This window comes from Telopea speciosissima, chromosome 9, assembly GCF_018873765.1.
Source record: "Telopea speciosissima isolate NSW1024214 ecotype Mountain lineage chromosome 9, Tspe_v1, whole genome shotgun sequence".
NCBI lineage: Eukaryota > Viridiplantae > Streptophyta > Magnoliopsida > Proteales > Proteaceae > Telopea > Telopea speciosissima.
Genome location: NC_057924.1, coordinates 903052 through 921741, shown reverse-complemented (window position 1 = coordinate 921741; position 18690 = coordinate 903052). Strand labels below are relative to the sequence as shown.

Genomic DNA, 18690 nt, shown 5'->3' with positions numbered 1-18690 from the left:
AGTTGTTGTGATATTTCATTTCATTTACTTATCATTTTTCAGATGCATCTTTTATGAACTTGGTATACCTTTTATCTTGTATCATGCATTTGATCTACTAATTTGATATTTGAGAACAGCCCCTTTACTCTTGCATTGCACACTTTTAGGCAGAAAAGGGGCATCCTAAAATACCCTAGCATCAAATTAAAGTTAAGTTTATCTACCCTTTACTCCTCACTTTCAGGTCCAGACTCCCACTGGGACTGCTTGCGCACACACGTTTGCCACCGAAACAGTTTAGTTCCCGCACAACAGGGGGAAAGTGTAGCCATTTCTCTTGCTGGTCCATCATATGTTTATTAGCAGGTTGGTCCTTCCCAGTTCAGCCTAAAACCTCCTGAGTTCAATCCAGGAGAGCTCATTTGTCTTACCAACCACAGAAATGGACGGCAGTTCCAGTAGGTAAGAGCCCCTGCAAGGAGTGGAAGTTTTTCTTTGTATAATTTCTCCATCCTCTTTCCATTCTTGCTTTGCTGGCTGCTGGAGATGCTGCCTCTGGAATGCCAGACCTGAACTTGCCCCAGTACAATTCTGCCGCTGCCATTGCATCTTTTGCTCTTGGAACTACTATCAACACTGTAGTATTGCCGCAATTGAATCGGGTATGTAGGTCATCTTCTTTCAGCATTGATTTTTAATCTTATGTGCTTGTACATGCATAAAAAGACACCTTGGATAGGTTAGGATTGGTAACAGAGCAGGTTTAGGATAATCCTACTCCCACCATATCCATTTCCAATCATCCAAACCTCCCTTGACCTATAAACATCAAAACCATCACCTAAGTTACAAAATACCGAAGCCCAACCCCACCCCTCCTCCACCCCATATCCCTTTGTAGGTGTGGTGAGGTGGGGCAGGGTCCAACGGATCCATATAAACTGTTAGTTGAAACAAGAAAGAGTTTGGGGAAAGAAAAGAGGTAGTATTGTGAAGAAACAAGGAGTTCTTTTAAAAATTTACGAATACTTGCTTGCCATATAAGTTAATGTCACAGAGTGGATTCTGCATTTTTTTTTTTTGGGGGTAAAGATTCTGCATAATTAAGATCATGGAGTTGTGTTGATGATCCAATCCTCTATAACATCAAGCTACCACTGTCAAATGTGAAGACCTTTTAGAACTCCTTGTTGATTTTTTGATACTTTTGTTTAAAATTTATTGTTGGCAAGTGGGAGGGTTTCTTGTCATAAAACTCGTAGTATGATTTCATGGTTTAGTTCAAGTTCCATTATAGCAATACAAAAACCAATTATTTGATTTTTTGATACTCTTGTTTAAATGAATATTTAAGATTCATTCTACCAAGATTGTCTGGTTGTACTAAACAAATGAAGCTTCATCTGAAGTATAGACTGAATTCTCTGATAATATGTCAATTTCAGTTAGTGATGGCAACAATTTATAGATATTTCATGCACACACTGAATTTGGGAAGCCTGGAAGCAAAATGTGACTTGCTTCCTTGTTGAAAAAAATAAAAATGTGATTTTCTTTTCCTGTGTAGGTGTGGATGTTGGCCCAAATGTGTTAGTTGGAGAGTAAAATTTTAGCTGTTGGAGAGCCGAAATCCTTGATCATTTCTTGCATTCATTTTTTCTCCTCATAATCATATTAAGGAGATTATTGTTCACTAGTCATCAATTAGGTTTTAGTCATAAGGGGAAAATTAAAGCTTTAAAGGTGCACCTATATATATGAATCATGAGGCACTCCTTGACATTCTCTCTCCTCTCTGACCATGTGGGTTCCTTTAAATACGAATTTTGAGGCACTTCCCTCTTGTGCATCCATTGGTTTTGGTGTGGGAGATGCCAATACTTACAGGCAGCATATATATCCTCCTCATCCCCCCCCCTCCGAGTTATTATTCTCCTGTGAATTTTAATACAGGGAGAGGGTTGGGCATGCTGCCAGCTTTCGGTAAGCTAGCGGCATTTACCAATCACAGGCTGGACACATGAAGGTAAGGGGGTCTTTTCCAAAAGGGGAGGAGTGATAATGACACATGTTGTGCACCTTGGCGGCGTGCCCAACCTTTTTCCTTTTGTATATTTTGCTTGTGCTAATGTGATAGATGTTGCTAAGCAGTGAAGTTAAGCAACGGAACCAATCAATTGAGAGTAAATTAAGGGTGTAAATTTGGGACCAGAACCGTTCCACACATTAGTTTATTGGGTACAGGTTGGTTTTCGATTTTGGAAGCAATTGCTTATTAGGTCGGGTTGGTCTTGGTCTGGTAATTACATGGTTCTACAACCGAATGACCGGTGAGAACTGAAACCACCAGGATCGTTTAAAAGCCATATAAACAATATTTGAGATGTTGATTTGGTTCATATTTTTATTTATATGCTTATTGGATGGTTATTTGGTAATTTGCATAATTAGGAATGAATATTCGGTTATTTATGTTCTTAATTATTTTAATGCTTATGTGAGAATTTTTGAAATTTTAGTTTTAGACACAGTAACCGTTCCTAAAACTGATGAACCAAAATCATCTCGCCCATTAATAATGGGTATCAGTTCTCAGGTTTAGAACTGTTTAGCTAATTGGAGTGGTTTCACTTCTTGCCCCAAAAGATCGGAACCAAAGATTTTAAACTCAGTAAACGGGATTGAAGCGGTACATCTTTATAAAAACAATAGAATAAGCCGGTCTAGACTTCTAGAGCCGCTGGAATTGGGATTGGTCGGACTGATTCCACTCTGAATTAGACAATTCCATCGATCTAATTCCAATTTTTATATTGCTGACCGGAACCAATTAGGACCCATCTCGATTACCCATATAACCATCTTGAATTACACCATTGAGGGTGCATGGTTCATTCATTGGAACTGGGTATTTCTTCTTTACTGGAGTTTATCCACACAATACATATAAAGGGTAGCTGGGCATTGGCACCAAGAAGAGTTTCATTATGTTATTGTAAAAAATATTTTCTTTAGTACAAGTATCAAATAATATTATTATTCTAATTGAGGATATAACATTGTATGTTATATTTAAAAACTGAGAAAAAGATCTCTGTCCGGGAGTGTGGCCTATGCCAACACTCCCATGAGTCTCTCTTTCTTTCCATGTAAAAAGACATTTTTACCCTTTTATTTTAAGGAAGAGAGAGATAGACATATAGGAGTGTTGGCATAGGCCACATTCCCGTACAGAAAACTGCTTTCCTTAAAAAATATACACATAAATTATTGTACATTTGAGGACTTGAGGACAAGGGTGTCAATAAAAGTGATATCATTTTTTTAATGAATTCTAAAAAAGTTTACATCGCTCTCCTCCTTCAAATAAGGGATAGAAATATCTTTTCATATAAAAAAAGAGAGATAAATTCGTAAATGCCACCGTAGGTGACCCTCCCGGATGGAGTTCTTTTTCTCTCTTACAATAAAATATGCATTCAAACCAACCAAACGTCTCATCAAAATCTTTTTGATAAATAACTACCCAACTCATCACATGTAATATCGTGCGGAGTCATGTGGAGCCCACAAGATGCGTGATTGAGCCATAAAGTAGTCATGGAGGAAGTTTATGCTGACGTGGCGAGCTTAGGTTGGGCATCTATGACTTTGGGGTTGCGTCTCATCTATGACTTTAGTGAGAACCCATCCGGTGCACCGTCCGTATTGACCTCGGTAGACCCATCTCTATGACTTTGGGATTGCGTCTTCGAACAGCGTCCGAGAAAGGACTTGTCGCCGTCGCGACTGTATCGCGACACGTGTCAGTTAAACTTCACCTGCTCTTCTCCTGCTCTTTGTCGCCATGTGCGTAATACGAATCTCCAAAAGGTGCAAATTTGTATAAAAAAGGGTGGAAAATCCAATCGATTTTTCAATTCTCTTTTGTGCTCTAGAATCGATTCGAATTCTCTGGTTCCTTTACAACTAACCTCACTTCTCTCTGGTGCTCAGATCTTTAGTTTTCTGTCTTCCTTCACTGCTTTTTAAGCTTAAAAAAATCACTTTCGGCCATGGCGAAAACCATTCTGGTCACCGGTGGTGCTGGGTATATCGGCAGCCACACGGTTCTTCAGCTCTTGTTAGGTGGATTTAAAGCCACGGTTATTGATAATCTCCATAACTCTTCCGAGGTGGCCATTCAAAGAGTGAAAGAACTCGCTGGTGAATTCGGCAGTAACGTCGTCTTTCACCAGGTACGGAACAGATTGAACTCTCTGCTCAATTTCATTGATTTTACTTTCATCTTTGTTCTATTTGTTTCTAAGTTGTTTAGGATGTCAGATTTCTGATATCTTGTTCGGTTCTGAATTCTGATCATTGGAATTATTGGAAATTACCTAGCTCTAATTGCTGGTTGCTGTGGATGTTTGATCTATCATCATGGCTTTGCAATCTTGCCATAGTTATATCGGCTTTGTAACGGGTGAACTTAATTCTCCGTGTTGATTAATTGTTTGCTGTCTCCCGTATCTTACCTTATGTATAGGTGTATTTATTTGACTAGTTATGAGTGTAGTTCCTTGGATAATTAGGTCTCTTCTTTTTCTCTGTAGCTTGCATTCTGTGTACGAAATGTAATAGTTTTTGGAGTTCGATTGTCAGTTGGTTGGATTTTTTTTATTTTTTATTTTTCTCTTTGTACGTTGTATTTTGACTGATCAACTTGGAATGAGCATGGTGACTGTGTTATCTTCATAGGTACAGTTTGAAGTTTCTCTAAGATGGGCATGTGCTAAATTTGTGTTTTTACATCTAGTTTTGGAAAATCTCTTCATATTTGAATTATGGGATGCAAAGTAAATGGAAGCTACCCAAGGAGCTTTACCATCTGTATAGAGCCATCCAACCTCTGGACAATTGGTTCCCTTTCTCAATCATTATTTGTATGAACTTTAGTCCCGATCAAACTTAAGACGTGTATAGATAGATTCCAACTAGCAAGAGTTCATCTCACTAATCTCTCCCCTCCTGGGTGTTGAACTATTTGAATATTCTCTTACTATCTTTATCTCCAATTTTTGTTAAAACTTGAACTATTTGAATAATTCTCTTATTATCTTTGATTCAGACCAAACTTAAGTCAGTGCATGCATGATATGGTGATGGGACAGTTTGCAGCTGATGTCCTGGCAACCCTCTGCAATGGTTGGAGACCTGGCACTGAATTGTCACGGTTCTGCTCTATGGCTTCAAGTTGTGCCACAAGTCATATCATGCATGCATTGGGAAAGCATTTCCCTTGCTTCTTTCTACATGATTGAGACATTCTCGTATAACCTTTATTTAAATGGATTTACTATTCTCCAACCACTAATTCACTTCACTTGTAGTAGTCATGCAATTCCTCAAGTTACTAATATTCTACTTCCTCCCCAGATTGACCTACGGGATAAACCAGCCCTGGAGAAAATTTTTGCTTCAACAAAGTAAGTTTCACTGTATTTGGTAGAGCTTCTCTCATTCACATCTGATCCTTTATTAATCTCTGTTTGTAAATTTCATTCTAGACTGAGAAATATGTTGCTTTTGTATAACATTGTGCATTTATTTTGATGATTGATAGTACAAATTCTATAGTTTCTGATCAATCATTTCAATTATTCATTTATCTGATATTGATCTCTTTGCTTTTATCATTTCTACCTGTATATCTAATAAACCACTCAAAGCATTTCAATTCTCTAGGCTGCAAAGTTTCCTTCTTGAATGAAGGTTACTTAGTATCAATTTCATGGCACACCCACTTGGCAAAGCTTCAGTGAAGTTCTATTGACCAATTTCCATTTTTATTGTTGAGCATATGAGTAAGATGCATTTAAAACAAACAAGTTGTTTTCCTCTTAAGGAATCTTCTTTACAGAGAGGGATCAGTTAATATGTTTATTAGTCTGATAATTGCGATAATTATCCTAATATTTTTTTTATTGCTGCAGATTCGATGCTGTTATTCACTTTGCTGGATTGAAAGCTGTTGGTGAGAGTGTTCAGAAGCCATTGCTTTACTATAATAATAACATTATTGGAACAATTAATCTCTTAGAAGTCATGGGTGCACATGGGTGCAAAAAGGTAATGCTTATTAATTTGAAATCAAGTTTTAGAGGTGAGGTAGCACAACTCTATATAGATTCTGAATATCCTAAAACTTTCATCTGAAATGACATTGAGTTAATGTGGTAGAGACTCAAAAACCCTTGAGTAGAATGCATTCAGCTTTTGATAATGGTCAAATTATGATCTTGTTCTTTGAATCATTTTCTGATGTTTCATGTGTACAATTTTATTTATTGAATAGCCTTTTTAAAATATGCCAGCTTGTGTTTTCATCATCTGCCACTGTTTATGGATGGCCGAAGGAGGTTCCATGTACAGAAGAGTTTCCCCTAGAAGCACTGAATCCATACGGACGAACCAAGGTATATTTTGGGCAATGATGGCACAGTGCTGCAGGAACTTTAATGGACACAGTTTTCGGCAAGCCCTGTGTATACATGAGTAAAAGAGCATCTGACAATTACCTCATTTCTGATTCTTTATCTGCTGATGCACTCACCATGCAGTTTCCTTGCACAATTTTATCTTCTTTTCTCTAACAGTCATTTTATGATGTTGATCATTGCAGCTTTTCATTGAAGAAATATGCCGTGATATCTATCGTTCAGACTCTGAATGGCAAATCATGTTACTTAGATACTTCAATCCAGTTGGAGCTCATCCGAGTAGCTATATGGGTGAAGATCCCCGTGGAATTCCGAACAATCTTATGCCTTTTGTACAGCAAGTTGCTGTAGGCAGGCGACCTGCATTGACTGTATTTGGAAATGACTATAACACAAAGGATGGTACTGGGGTATGTTTACCATATGCAGCTTATTATTTCTGAGAAAGTGTTCTATTTCATTTACTTGTCTACCTCTCCTTTCTTTTTATGGATGTCTACCTCTTGTTTGCTTGAACTTCGTATGGCTGATCCCTAGAAACAGCTAAAGGGATAAATTTGCTCATCCACACATGCACATTAGGGTGGTTTAGAAGTAATTTCTTTCAGGTTCTCAAATAAGTTTCCAATTGAGATATGTCTTGCGTCTACAGAATGAAAAAACAGCAAATGTTCTGGAGAAACATTGCCATTCTCTGTTCTAGAGGGAATATTAAATTGGCTTGACCAGTAGTTCTTACTTCCATATTGTATTAAATAGTTTTCTAATCATGTCTCAAAACTGTGAAGAATTGTTTCTTGGTTAAAATTTCCATGTAGATTTTTTACATTTGATCATGAAAAGTGTATTTGTTCCATTCTTTAATTCATCACCACTGTATAGAGTGATACTGGTGTGCCTCATTCTTCCTATATTGGACTGCCTAACCATTCCCTGTATAGATTCACTTTGGTTTGGTTACTGAAAGATCAAAAGAGGAAGCGGGACAATTGGAAAGTTGTTGCTTATCTAAAGTTTGGAAGATTGCACTTGTTATGGCATCCCCTTTTAAGTATTTCTGCCCATTTCCTGTTCATGTTAAGTGTTCCAATCTTTGTTGCTAAGAGGATTGAAGAATTCATGTGGGAATTTCTTTGGACTAGATGGAATAATGCTTTTCAAAATCTTTGTTAAATGGAGTTGATGTCTGCCAACCCAATAGAGTGACATGCTTGAGGGTTGAAAAGCATCATCCTTATGAACCAGCTCTCCTTTGTAAACGGCTTCGAAGATTTGCCATGTGAACCTCAAGCATTTGGAGGATTAATTTCTCCATATAACTTCTGTGAGTCTTGCTATGTTCTAGCTTATCTTTGTTTTCAGTTGTTCCATTACTTTTCTGGGATCTGTTTGTGCTGCAATCTTATTCAGTAAGTGAAGTTGGATTTTTATTCGTTTGATGGCCTCTTTTGCTGCTTTACTTGTTGACTTATAATCATTTCCCTTTTGAAGGCTACACCCTTTTGCCTAAAATGTGTACCTGTGGGATTGGTACTGAGACACAAAAGTTTAGATCTTGCTGCATATTTTCATCCATTTCAGTTTTCTTTTATTTTCTCTATTTCTGTTTTCAATATAAAGTATGCCATCTTGATGCTCCTCTTTTCAGGTTCGAGATTACATTCATGTTGTTGACTTGTCAGATGGACATATTGCTGCATTGCAAAAGCTCTTTGATTCCAATATAGGTGTCTCTCTCTCTCTCTCTCTCTCTCTCTCTCTCTCTCTCTTCACACACACACACAGGCAAAAATGAGTGCACCATTCTGATATGGCAACAGTTGAAGGCTACTAGTAAAAATTTAACATATGAGACGATCAAGGTTACTAGTAAAATTTTAACATATGAGACGACATGTATCTCTACACACAGAGGCATAAATCTGTGCATCATTCTGATATGGCAACAGTTGAAGGCTACTAGTAAAATTTTAACATATGAGACGATCACATATCACTTGACTATGCATTTCTCTTCTTATAGCCAGTATTGAGTATACTGTGAGTACTTCTCTGTTTGATTCCTAGAAAAGATAGATCTATGCCTATTTATGGACTCATGCCAACTGTAGCAACTCAGTATCCTGCTCAAGTAACTCCTCACACATTCAGAAATTGAAAGGAAAAGCTCAAAAATAGAAGATCTTCAAGAACATTGAAAAGAACCCACTTATGGGACTCATTACATCAAGCTGTTAAATTAAATTATACAGCAATCTCCAATTCGAATATTACCCATGATATCATGCATAAAAAACTTAACTGACCTCTAACTAAATCCTCGAATTGGCTATATAAATCTATTATAATCATTTCTCTATTTATGGGTAGAGACTGCAAAGTTTCAGGATCCATGTCCAGAGAAGGGGTTTGTTATGCGAGCTTCTGACCTGAGGCATTGATCAGATCTTCCTTTTTCTGGATTTGGGACCTGCGGTGCACACATCATCACATTTGCAACATTTCCAGTCAATTCTCCAGAAAACCATTTTAGTAAGGAAAGGCAGGAGGTACAGGACATCTAAACCTAAGAGGGAAGCTAAAAGTAAATCAAGAGAAGAAACACTCAAGCAAAGCTAAGAGTATTATTGTCAGAACATCCATCATCCTTGAATACATTAGATAAACTGTTAAATCTTAAGCAATTTAATTTAAATGGAAAATTAACATTGACAGCTATCAGTATCTGCCTTCTGTCAACTATGAATTGAATGTCAAGATACAATGGCCTTGCCTCCGACTCCTTATGTTTCAGGTTGTGAAGTCTATAACTTAGGGACAGGCAAGGGAACATCTGTCTTGGAGATGGTTGCTGCATTTGAGAAGGCCTCTGGAAAGGTACCCTCTATAAAGAATATGACTTTTACATCATTTATCATAAAAAGAAGGGAGAAAGAAATTTGTTCTTCCTAATGAAGAGTTGTAGATTTCTACAACTTGTTTCATCCTGCCAAATAAGCACAATGCTGTAGATTCACCTATTCAACTTTGATTTTTCCCCTTTATGATGGATAGTTATTGCCATGTTTTCACATGGTTTTCTTCCTTTTCTTGGTTCTGATATGAAATCCTACGCCCATCTCAGAAAATCCCTCTGGTTATGGCTGAGCGACGACCAGGTGATGCGGAGATAGTTTTTGCATCTACGGAGAAGGCAGAGCGTGAGCTAAACTGGAAGTAAGTTTCAAGATCCATGCACATACTGATATGAAGATAAACACTTCTTTGGTAATACAATGCTTTAAATACTGAATATATAGATTTGAGGAAGTTGGACTCCTGCTCTTTGGGTTGGTCTCCTTGATGGGATCAAAACTAAATTTCGAACTGAATAGAGGGTTTAACATTCCTAGCAAATTTTACTGCTAAGGGGTGAGCCACGTAGATGTGTTTCTATGCTGATTATGAACCTAGGTTCTTCCACTACATGTGTAGATGTTTCTTTTCTAATGCCAGCGTCTTACTCATCAATATGAATGCCTTGCAGAGCAAAGTATGGGATTGATGAGATGTGCCGGGATCAGTGGAACTGGGCCAGCAAGAACCCCTATGGTTTTGAATCTCCTGACTCTACTAATTGATCAGAATAATTTGGTTGTAACAATATGTATTTATATTATAGCATGTCTACTTATTTTCTATCTTCGCATTGGATGATCTTTTTCCTTTTTCTTTCTCTCTCTCTCTCCCCCCCCCCCCCCCAAACTCTTTGCTTTTCCATGTGGTCTGAGTAGCAGGCAGTTGTAATACGAGCTTCATCGATATCTTCTGTTGGATTAATGGGGTAATGAGCTCTCTGCACTATTACTTGTTATTTTGCTTGGTTAAGAGAATTGTAGTTCTGTAACACTGTATACAAGAAAAGCTTTCTACGACCATATGTCATTATTAAGATGAAAGGAATTTCAGATCTGCTGATCATGATTAAGACTTTGGAGGGTTTATCTGTTATTTATTCTCTCAATTAGGCATCCAAGGTTCCAGTTTGGTAACACTTCTGTTCTGCACAAGTGTTTATGAGCTAGAAGTGTTTTTTCTTATTTATGTTCTCAGGGAATACTCCTGCAGGAATGAAATGCTTTTGGTAACAGGACCTGAATTGTTTTTAAAGAAAAACATTTTTTGAAAGGTACTTTAACAGAAGCACTTCTGGCAATTCAACAACACCAATTACTGAAAAAACTAATGTGAGGATGATTTATCAATGGGCAGTTAAACCAGCCAAAATTACAGGGTGCAGGGGGGGGGGGGGACAAAGGGTGTGAAAAGGACGATCCATTAGAAAAGAAGGTTCTTTCTTTTTTCCCCGTCTTTTCCATGTTATGTGAGTATCATGATCTGTTTACAATAACAGATTAATTTGTAGCCATCATAGTTATGCAAAAAAAGTTCCAGTTTTTTTTTTCACTGCAAATCAAGCCTGAGCATTCACATTACTGAAACTAATGATCCTTTTAAACAATTCTGTGCGAATGCTATCCTTGGAGTCTGTCAAACCTCTGACCTCAGTTCATTAGATCACAAATTTGTAGTTGTAAAAGTGAATAAATGCAAAACTCAGTAGTTTAGCTCATTGCATTACAATTACTAGATGAAACTTGGTCAGGGGCTAATATTTTTCCCATATTCTACATGTCCCCCAAAAGACCGGTAGTGGTGGTTTGTGTTCAGTTTCCGGTTGATTTCATAGTGTAGCAGAAAATAGATACAACGGTTGTCTTTGGAAGGCCTCGTGTCCACAAAGGTAGCATTTATGACAGTGAAACAGATGTTTTAATCTAATCTCAAATTACGTTTCCAGTATGCACTAAAGTGCAACAAAGAGGGGGCCAAAAATCCCAAAGGCAGCTGCATTAGTTGGGAGCAAGGTTTTAAGAACGGGTAAATAGATCAGACTCGACAATGACAGATCCCAATACTGGCCGATTCATGAGTCAAATCCCAATAGTTTTAGGGTTTTCAGATCTTAAGGTCGATTGTAAGGTTTTTTGGGATCGATTCAATGCCAGGTGTGTTGAAACCTTGGTTGAGAATCATGTTTTTTGAGTTGACATGCTATAATGAGCTCAGCTCGAAAGATCCAGATCAAATCCATATCTAACAATCTTATCTCCAACCGAATATCACAGAAATACTGCAGAATAGGCACTGTTGGAGACTGGCTAGTCATTTTACCACTGGTTTCAGACGGACCAGGAAGGGATGTCAATATACAAACCATATAAACCCGAAAAAAAAAAGGTATTTCTGAGGCAAGTCCAAACTAGAAGCCATCCATCTTGGATATCGGTTACAATCAGTCCATTTGGTCGACGGACAACTCACGCTCAAAATCAGGGAAGCAACAACAAAGCTACATGAGAGACTAGTTGCAAAAATTGGGAGTGCAATGCTACTAGCGACCTCTGCCACGTCCACGTCCACGGCCACGACCCCTGCCACGTCCCAAAGGTCTCCCTGAGGAAGAATTCAAGGGATGATAAGAAAGAAGAAGCTTAGAAACCAAAAGACAAGCGAACCAAAGTAGAATGAACAAAGCACTGAAGTGAAATATACAATACCAGCAGTTGGCTTTTTGGGCTTGACCCTAGGTGTCTCCTCCACCAGTAAAGTCTCGAGGTTTAGACTGTCAGGAAGAATATAATATCGGATGTTGTTACCTCGCACGCTTAGATGATCTAGTGTTACTGGATTCTTTCCCTTGAGTGTCAGTTTTACAGTCTTCAAATGTGTATTCATGCTAATATCAACTCCTGCAATAATGGCGCAATAAAACCACCAGTCACAATAAAAGATTTCATCAAACTGCAGTTTTCAGAAATCAGTTCCAACAAACAAGCAAATAAAAGTGGATGATTTACTCGTACTATGCAGAGATAAAGTCATTAGATCCTTTTTTAACACTGACAGCTATTTTTCAACGACAATGCTCAATCAAGTCCGCTGGCTTAATTCTGTGAAAACATCAGGGGCACATTACTGGTTCTTGGACTTTTGGGTATTGCTGCACCATATCTACTCTAAAAGAAAGGGCGTACCCGTACCCAGTGCACGAAGCTCCCGCCACTGCGGGGTCTGGGGAGGGTCATAAAGTACACAGCCTTACCCCTGCTTTGCAAAGAGGCTGTTTCCAGAGACTCGAACACGTGATCACTTGGTCACAATGGAGCAACCATTAAGAAGCTTCTCAACTCCTAGTTTTGAATCCAACGGAACTTAACTTTAAATGTCTACATCTTTTTTTTTTAAATAAATATATTTGTAAGATAAAGGAGTAGAGCCAAATAACCCAGAATGCCACAACAATACAGCTTTGAATCATAACTTCAAGACAACCTATCCTAAGCCACATTTTACAAGACAGTACACGTTGAATACCCCATCACACCATACTAGCAAGCTCAGCTGCAAATCTAGGCTCCTGATTGCAGCTGTTGATAGAAAATATCATACATCTACTCCTCAAAATGAGAATATCCTAGAAAGTCAAGTGGTTGGAGGGATCTGTGAACCAGCAGTAGCTTACAGTAGATAAAAAAGGGTCATTACCGAATGCTGGTCCCGCCTATGCAGAGTCCCGGGAGAAGTGAGTTTGGAGTCGGTCCTAACCTTTGACATTTTCGAACCCAGGCGTTTGCCCTGGGAGCCAAACCTTTTACCATTGCTCTAAGCAATGGCTCCTACTATAGCTTAATAGATGTAGGGAGAAAATATTACAGCTTTAGGTTTCAAAAAGGAAGTGTCTATAAGGATGTCAACTAGATCAAGAATCCACTGAATATCTGAATCGGTTTATCTTCCAACAAAGAGAAATCCCCCGCATGCACAAATTCGAAATTTGTTAGGAAGAGCATTCTAGACCAAACCATTGGCACAACAATTAGACCAAAACTTTACCTGGAATACCCAAAAACATCACACATTGCACTTAGGAGTATTATAGTGAAACGGCCAACAACACTCAGTTTGTCAAACTTTTGTTGCAGATGCTGAATGCAAGAAGCAGCAGTTTCCTGCAGTGAATGAATCTAAAGTAAAAGCTGAAGTTCTTGAGGGTTTTGGAATCAAAGAATAGAATGCAGTGCATGATGCAAACAAGGGAACAAAAGGCAAAACAATAGTAAAGTATGAAACCATGTCAGCACTTGGATTTTAGAAAATAATATTCCGACTAAGACAGTACCTTCCTCAGATCCTCTACAATAGTCAAAACTAAAATCTTTCCTCTCAGACTCTCAGTCCAGCTTGTTGAGCCATAGGTTGTATCCATTGTTTTTGTGATAACCAAATAGTGTCTTTGAAAGGAAAAAGCCTTGATTAAATTTGTATACTCTAAACCTACTTGTAAGTGTGCAGTTTATTTGTGTAATATGTTCTTAGTTGGACAAGTCACTTTGTGATCTTGGCCTTCCAATTTGTGGCTGCTAGTGACAACCATCTTGGTTATCACAAGCCTAGTGTAAGCCCATCCATTTGGCTTGAAGTGTTCATCACTTCTATAAGTGCATAATTGGCATCAAGTGACACCCTTATGTAATTATCTTTTGCCTTGTTTAAGTCCATCTAATATTGACTTGTTTAGTATCACTACAATTGGTATATGTGAAGAGCACCGTCTTTGAAGATTGCATCAACACCAACTTCAAGCACAATTGGGTCAAAAGCGAGTAAAGAACTTGAATGGCATCATCAAGGGACTCCATCAAGTGTAGATAATTTCTTGTGTTAGGAATTTATGGTTGCAACATTGCATACATGTAATTCCTAGCACATGTAAGGTGATTCTCAATTAGGAGTTCTTACACACAGGATACCTTCGACCAAAAGTCCAACTTATGAACAAATGGGAAACCTATATTTAGACTTTTGATAAACCAGTCTCAGGTGGCCACATTACCAAATTGGAGTATTTTTTCCTTATAGCATATTAGAATTCTATTTGTAAAAGAGTTGTCAAAAATCACTTAAAAAAATCTGGCTTAATCAACAACAGGCTCGCAGGTTGGAAACTGACCGATCTTACCTGAACGCACCTGAGGACAACTGGTTAATTGAACCGGCTTGTCGATAGCAACTGGCTGCAAACCTCAAGAGAGGTCCTCATACAAACCGGCTTGTGCATCCGGCTGATAGACAGTACCAGCTGTTCACCGGTCAATGTACCGGCTTGCCAATGAGCGGCCGATTACTGTACAACATCTATAAAACTGCTATAAACAGTAATGGACACTAATCAAACCGGCTCGCCGGTTGGTGAAAAATATGACCATTAGACCTACTCTTCAACCACTCTTTTGGGCCATTAATGAGCATTATAAATAAGCCTCATTAAGACAATTCATCAACACTGGTGTCACCAATTGAATACCATTTATTGTGTCTTAATTAAGTGACCCTTAGTTGAGAATCACCTAGTGCTTTCTATCTTGCATGTCTACTTTTCTAGAAGTTATTCTTTTGAGCTTCTTTCATTTGTATACTTTGGCTACTTGAGCCTTATTTCCTTCATCTTAACATTGTGAAGTTGTAAAGGGTTGTTAATGGTAAACCTAGGAAAACCACTAGATTTGAATGTGAGTCAAAACACTTGGGTTGTTGTTGAACCCGTGAAAGCAACTGTGTTGTTTGATCACATTGAGAGAATCTTAAATGCCCAAATCTCACATTGCAACTGAAACCTTAAAAGATTCCTCAAGATCAATATACCAACATTTTTTATACCCAGAAGCAAAGAAAACCAAAGAAAGCAAATGGAAAAAATTTTGAGTTTCAAACTCAAAAGCTTAGTGACATTCCCTTCATTCACTTAGTTCTCCATTGCCAGTAAAATCATTGAACAATGCAATCAACAAATTAAGTTGTGAGTTGCACGATTTAACTATCAGTCCATTTTGAATGAGTTCTTCTGTGATTTCTGAAATTTTCCACTATGGCCTGAGGAGTGAATTCAAATTGCAAGTTTCAAGTCATCTAACTGTGTCTCCATTATTAACATTTAAGAACCAGAACCATGAATTGAAATCTTTGTAAGAGAGGTTCTGCACAAGGGTTTAAAGACCAGCCAATCCTTGCCTGAAATCTGGATCGGGCAATCAGGAAATGCCTTTTCTAAGGTAAACTTAACTCAGGCCAATCCAATCCCTGGTCCTGCCCTTCAATTTTTGGTTCTGTAGACACCTTCCAACCATGCCATCCCAGATAATGTTTTTCCATGGGTAAGATAGTTTTCGGGGCTTGGAGTAAATAAGAGTACAAATATATCTCTATTTTCTACCATCTCATTGTATTCTCCGCTTACGAGTTATATTGGTATTTTTTCTCTTTGTTCCAATAAAGAGGTTATACACAGCCCATATAATTGAGAAAATGAGAGTACAAAAACTGCTGCGTAAAAGGATAACAGAATGACTTATTAAGGCAAGAGAACTGTTCAGTGCATATACCAAGAAATAAAATATATAAATATATACATACATGCGTACATATATTCTGATCTAAACATACAGACCCTGCTAACCCGACAGAAAAAAACGACTGAACATGATACCAGCTCCATTTTCAAAGTAAAAGTCCTTGATGACACTGTGGCAACTTAATTATCAAGATTTTGTTAAACATTATGTTTCTGAACAAAACCAAAGGACTGAAATAAAAAAAAAAATTTAATCTTGGGATTTAGTTCCAATAGAACTCAAAATTGTAACAGGGTAGTCAAGTTAGCAAAGTGCTGACTGGTGCCTGCCATCATAGTTGGAAGGAAGCTTGGAACATGGTGAGGAAGCCGCTGCTTCTTTGCGTTTCTCACTTATTCAAAGCCACTAATTTTTGGATAACCCCCATTCCTGGCTTCTCACTTTTTCTTTTTGCCCTAGTAACTAAGGCATAGACTACCAATGCAAACAATCACTAGGGGATAAGGTTTTGCCCGTAGTACTAAAACTCGTTTCATCTCAGTCGAGATTTCGAGAATTTCGAGTATCTCGGTCGAGTCGAAACGAAATGCAACATCGAATTGAATAATGCAATATTTCGGAAATTTCGGTCATCTTGGTTCGGAAATTTTGGAAATCTCGGTAATTTTGGTCATCTTGTTTTGGAAATCTGGGTCATTTTTGGCATTTTACACCCACAGAAAAAATACCATATTTCAACGAAATTTCGTCAAAATGTTGGTATCTCAGAAATTTTGGTCTGACCGAAACACCGAAACAAAATGAGTTTTAGAACTATGGTTTTGCCTAGATGACCTTATCAAAATATTGTTTATTAAATTTCATCAATACACACACACTCACACACATGGTATACATTAACCAGAACTAATTTAATCCAGTTCGTCAGGGCTTTGCTAATCGAGTTGAATGCCATCGCCCGGGTGAAACATTTAACTACTATGTGCCCTAAATACAGTGGGTGTTAAGTGGACTTGGCAGGCAGGATATGGCATCTAGAAGATAAAAATGTCTTGGGGGTCGACATTTATGCATTCCCCGAATAAATAACATAAGCTATTGAGGAATAAGTAATAACTGGAAATAGAATGACATGAGATCACTCTTTTAACCCAAAAAAACAAAAAGACATGAGGTCAGTCGAGGACATTAGAGAAGTACTACTAATTTGATTTCCTACAACGATCATTGTTACCCGTGCATGCTTTTTAACCCATTTAAAGAGCTTCATTTCAAGTAATCAGTGCAGTTCCCAAATCATACTCGGTTCACAAACAAACAAACAAAAGGAGAAGAACCCAAAGATTTAGCAAAACCCTAACAGTACGGTAAAGCATATGAAATCGACAAAAGAAACATAATGATAGCTACAAAAATATGGAGAAATTATCAAAAATAAATCGCAAGCTATGAAAAAGGAAAAAAGAAAGGCCGTACGGAACCTGTGATGGTGCCATGAACAACAGTTCCGTTCTTAAGCTCGATCGAGACAGTCTCGTTGTTCAGCTTCATGAGAAACCTTTTTTTTTATGATTTCCAGATCCAAAGCAAAGAGAACAACGAAACAATAATGTTAGATTACTGTGGGTACGAACAATAAATTTGAAGCGAAAAGGATTAGAAACTCACCTGACGAGCTTCATCTTTGGCGATGGGCGGGGGAGGGAAACTTAGGGCTTAAAAAAAGCCAGTAAGGAGCGGGCGGGAGTCGCACTCCTGCTTTCAAGAGCTATAAAAGGAGCTCTTCTGAATTTACTGCTATTCCTTACACTCGCTACCCGGGTTTAAAAAAAAAGGGAATCGGGGATAGAATCGGTCAGTATCCATTGACTTGAAGATCGGTTGCGATCGGTCAGAATCGGAAGTATTGGCCACTACTGATTCACTGATTCAATATCCGGTTTTTAAACTATGCACGCTACATTAGAGTGAATACAGAGAGGCTATGTTTGGATGCCAAGAAAAAAAAAAACAGAATGAGACAAAAATCATTATGATGTATTGATTTATGTGTTTAACTGTCTCTCCAAATTCTTTTCTTTCTCTTTTATTTTCTTTGCATTCAAACATAGCCTAAGGATTTTTAAACTTTGAATTGAAAACCAATTCAATCCTCATCTGATAGGAATATGTCAAGATCGTTCCCAAAAACCCTAAAATCGATTGCTCTGAAACAGATTGAATCTGAATCAACAGATTCGATCAAAATCTGGTTCCAAATTTTGAAACCATGCTATTACCTCCGACTAACAATTGAGAAAGGGAGTTATATATGATAGAATGTGCAGCTTTGCCGGTGCCTGTTAGTTGTACATCTAGACTATACATTTATGTTGACCTGAAGTCCAAGCACAATCAATGTATGACGAAAATAGATAACCATTTAGGTCAAACTTTAAGGGTGTTTATTGGTTCGATTGTCATGTTGAAATATGTCTAAACTATAAAATTCCAAACTACAATGATTGCTATTTGGTTTTTGTTATTTGGATTTTATTTGTTTTTTTTTTTTTTACTTTTTCTATTTTTATTCGATTTGGTTATCTGATTTGTTCCATAAATTTTGTATTAGCATCGAAAAAGATGAAATATACAAAATCATTAGGGAGTGGAAGGTTTAAACTATAATTATGATACATCCAATATTCACAGGGCCAATCAACGACCGCCACGTGTCATAGACGACCCGCCCCATAGCCAAGGGGAACGAACCGGAGTCCCAGCACCATTCG

General features: G+C 37.9%; 2 protein-coding genes across 2 annotated transcripts; one reads left to right on the top strand and one right to left on the bottom strand.

Moving 5' to 3' along the window:
- Positions 1 to 3995: 3995 nt before the first annotated feature.
- LOC122640467 (UDP-glucose 4-epimerase GEPI48) lies at positions 3996 to 10146 on the top strand. The gene is made up of 9 exons (XM_043833673.1): positions 3996 to 4220; positions 5404 to 5453; positions 5961 to 6096; positions 6342 to 6443; positions 6650 to 6877; positions 8116 to 8194; positions 9262 to 9344; positions 9592 to 9683; positions 9994 to 10146. Exons 1-9 carry the CDS (start codon positions 4038 to 4040, stop codon positions 10085 to 10087), a joined length of 1047 nt encoding a protein of 348 aa, XP_043689608.1. The 5' UTR covers positions 3996 to 4037; the 3' UTR covers positions 10088 to 10146.
- Positions 10147 to 11634: 1488 nt separating this feature from the next.
- Positions 11635 to 17699, bottom strand: LOC122640470 (small nuclear ribonucleoprotein SmD1a). Its single transcript, XM_043833675.1, has 5 exons — positions 17588 to 17699; positions 17401 to 17477; positions 12068 to 12259; positions 11814 to 11963; positions 11635 to 11775 (listed from the first exon to the last, which is right to left on the bottom strand). Exons 1-4 carry the CDS (start codon positions 17599 to 17601, stop codon positions 11902 to 11904), a joined length of 345 nt encoding a protein of 114 aa, XP_043689610.1. The 5' UTR covers positions 17602 to 17699; the 3' UTR covers positions 11635 to 11775; positions 11814 to 11901.
- Positions 17700 to 18690: the final 991 nt, after the last annotated feature.

Coding starts and splice junctions, on each gene's coding strand:
- LOC122640467 (XM_043833673.1), top strand. CDS start 4,038: ATGGCGAAAACCATTCTGGTCACCGGTGGTGCTGGGTATATCGGCAGC. Junction 5,454..5,960: donor AAAATTTTTGCTTCAACAAA/GTAAGTTTCACT, acceptor TTATTGCTGCAG/ATTCGATGCTGTTATTCACT. Junction 6,444..6,649: donor ATCCATACGGACGAACCAAG/GTATATTTTGGG, acceptor TGATCATTGCAG/CTTTTCATTGAAGAAATATG.
- LOC122640470 (XM_043833675.1), bottom strand. Junction 12,260..17,400: donor TGTTCATGGCACCATCACAG/GTTCCGTACGGC, acceptor CCATTATTGCAG/GAGTTGATATTAGCATGAAT. Junction 11,964..12,067: donor GCCCAAAAAGCCAACTGCTG/GTATTGTATATT, acceptor ATTCTTCCTCAG/GGAGACCTTTGGGACGTGGC.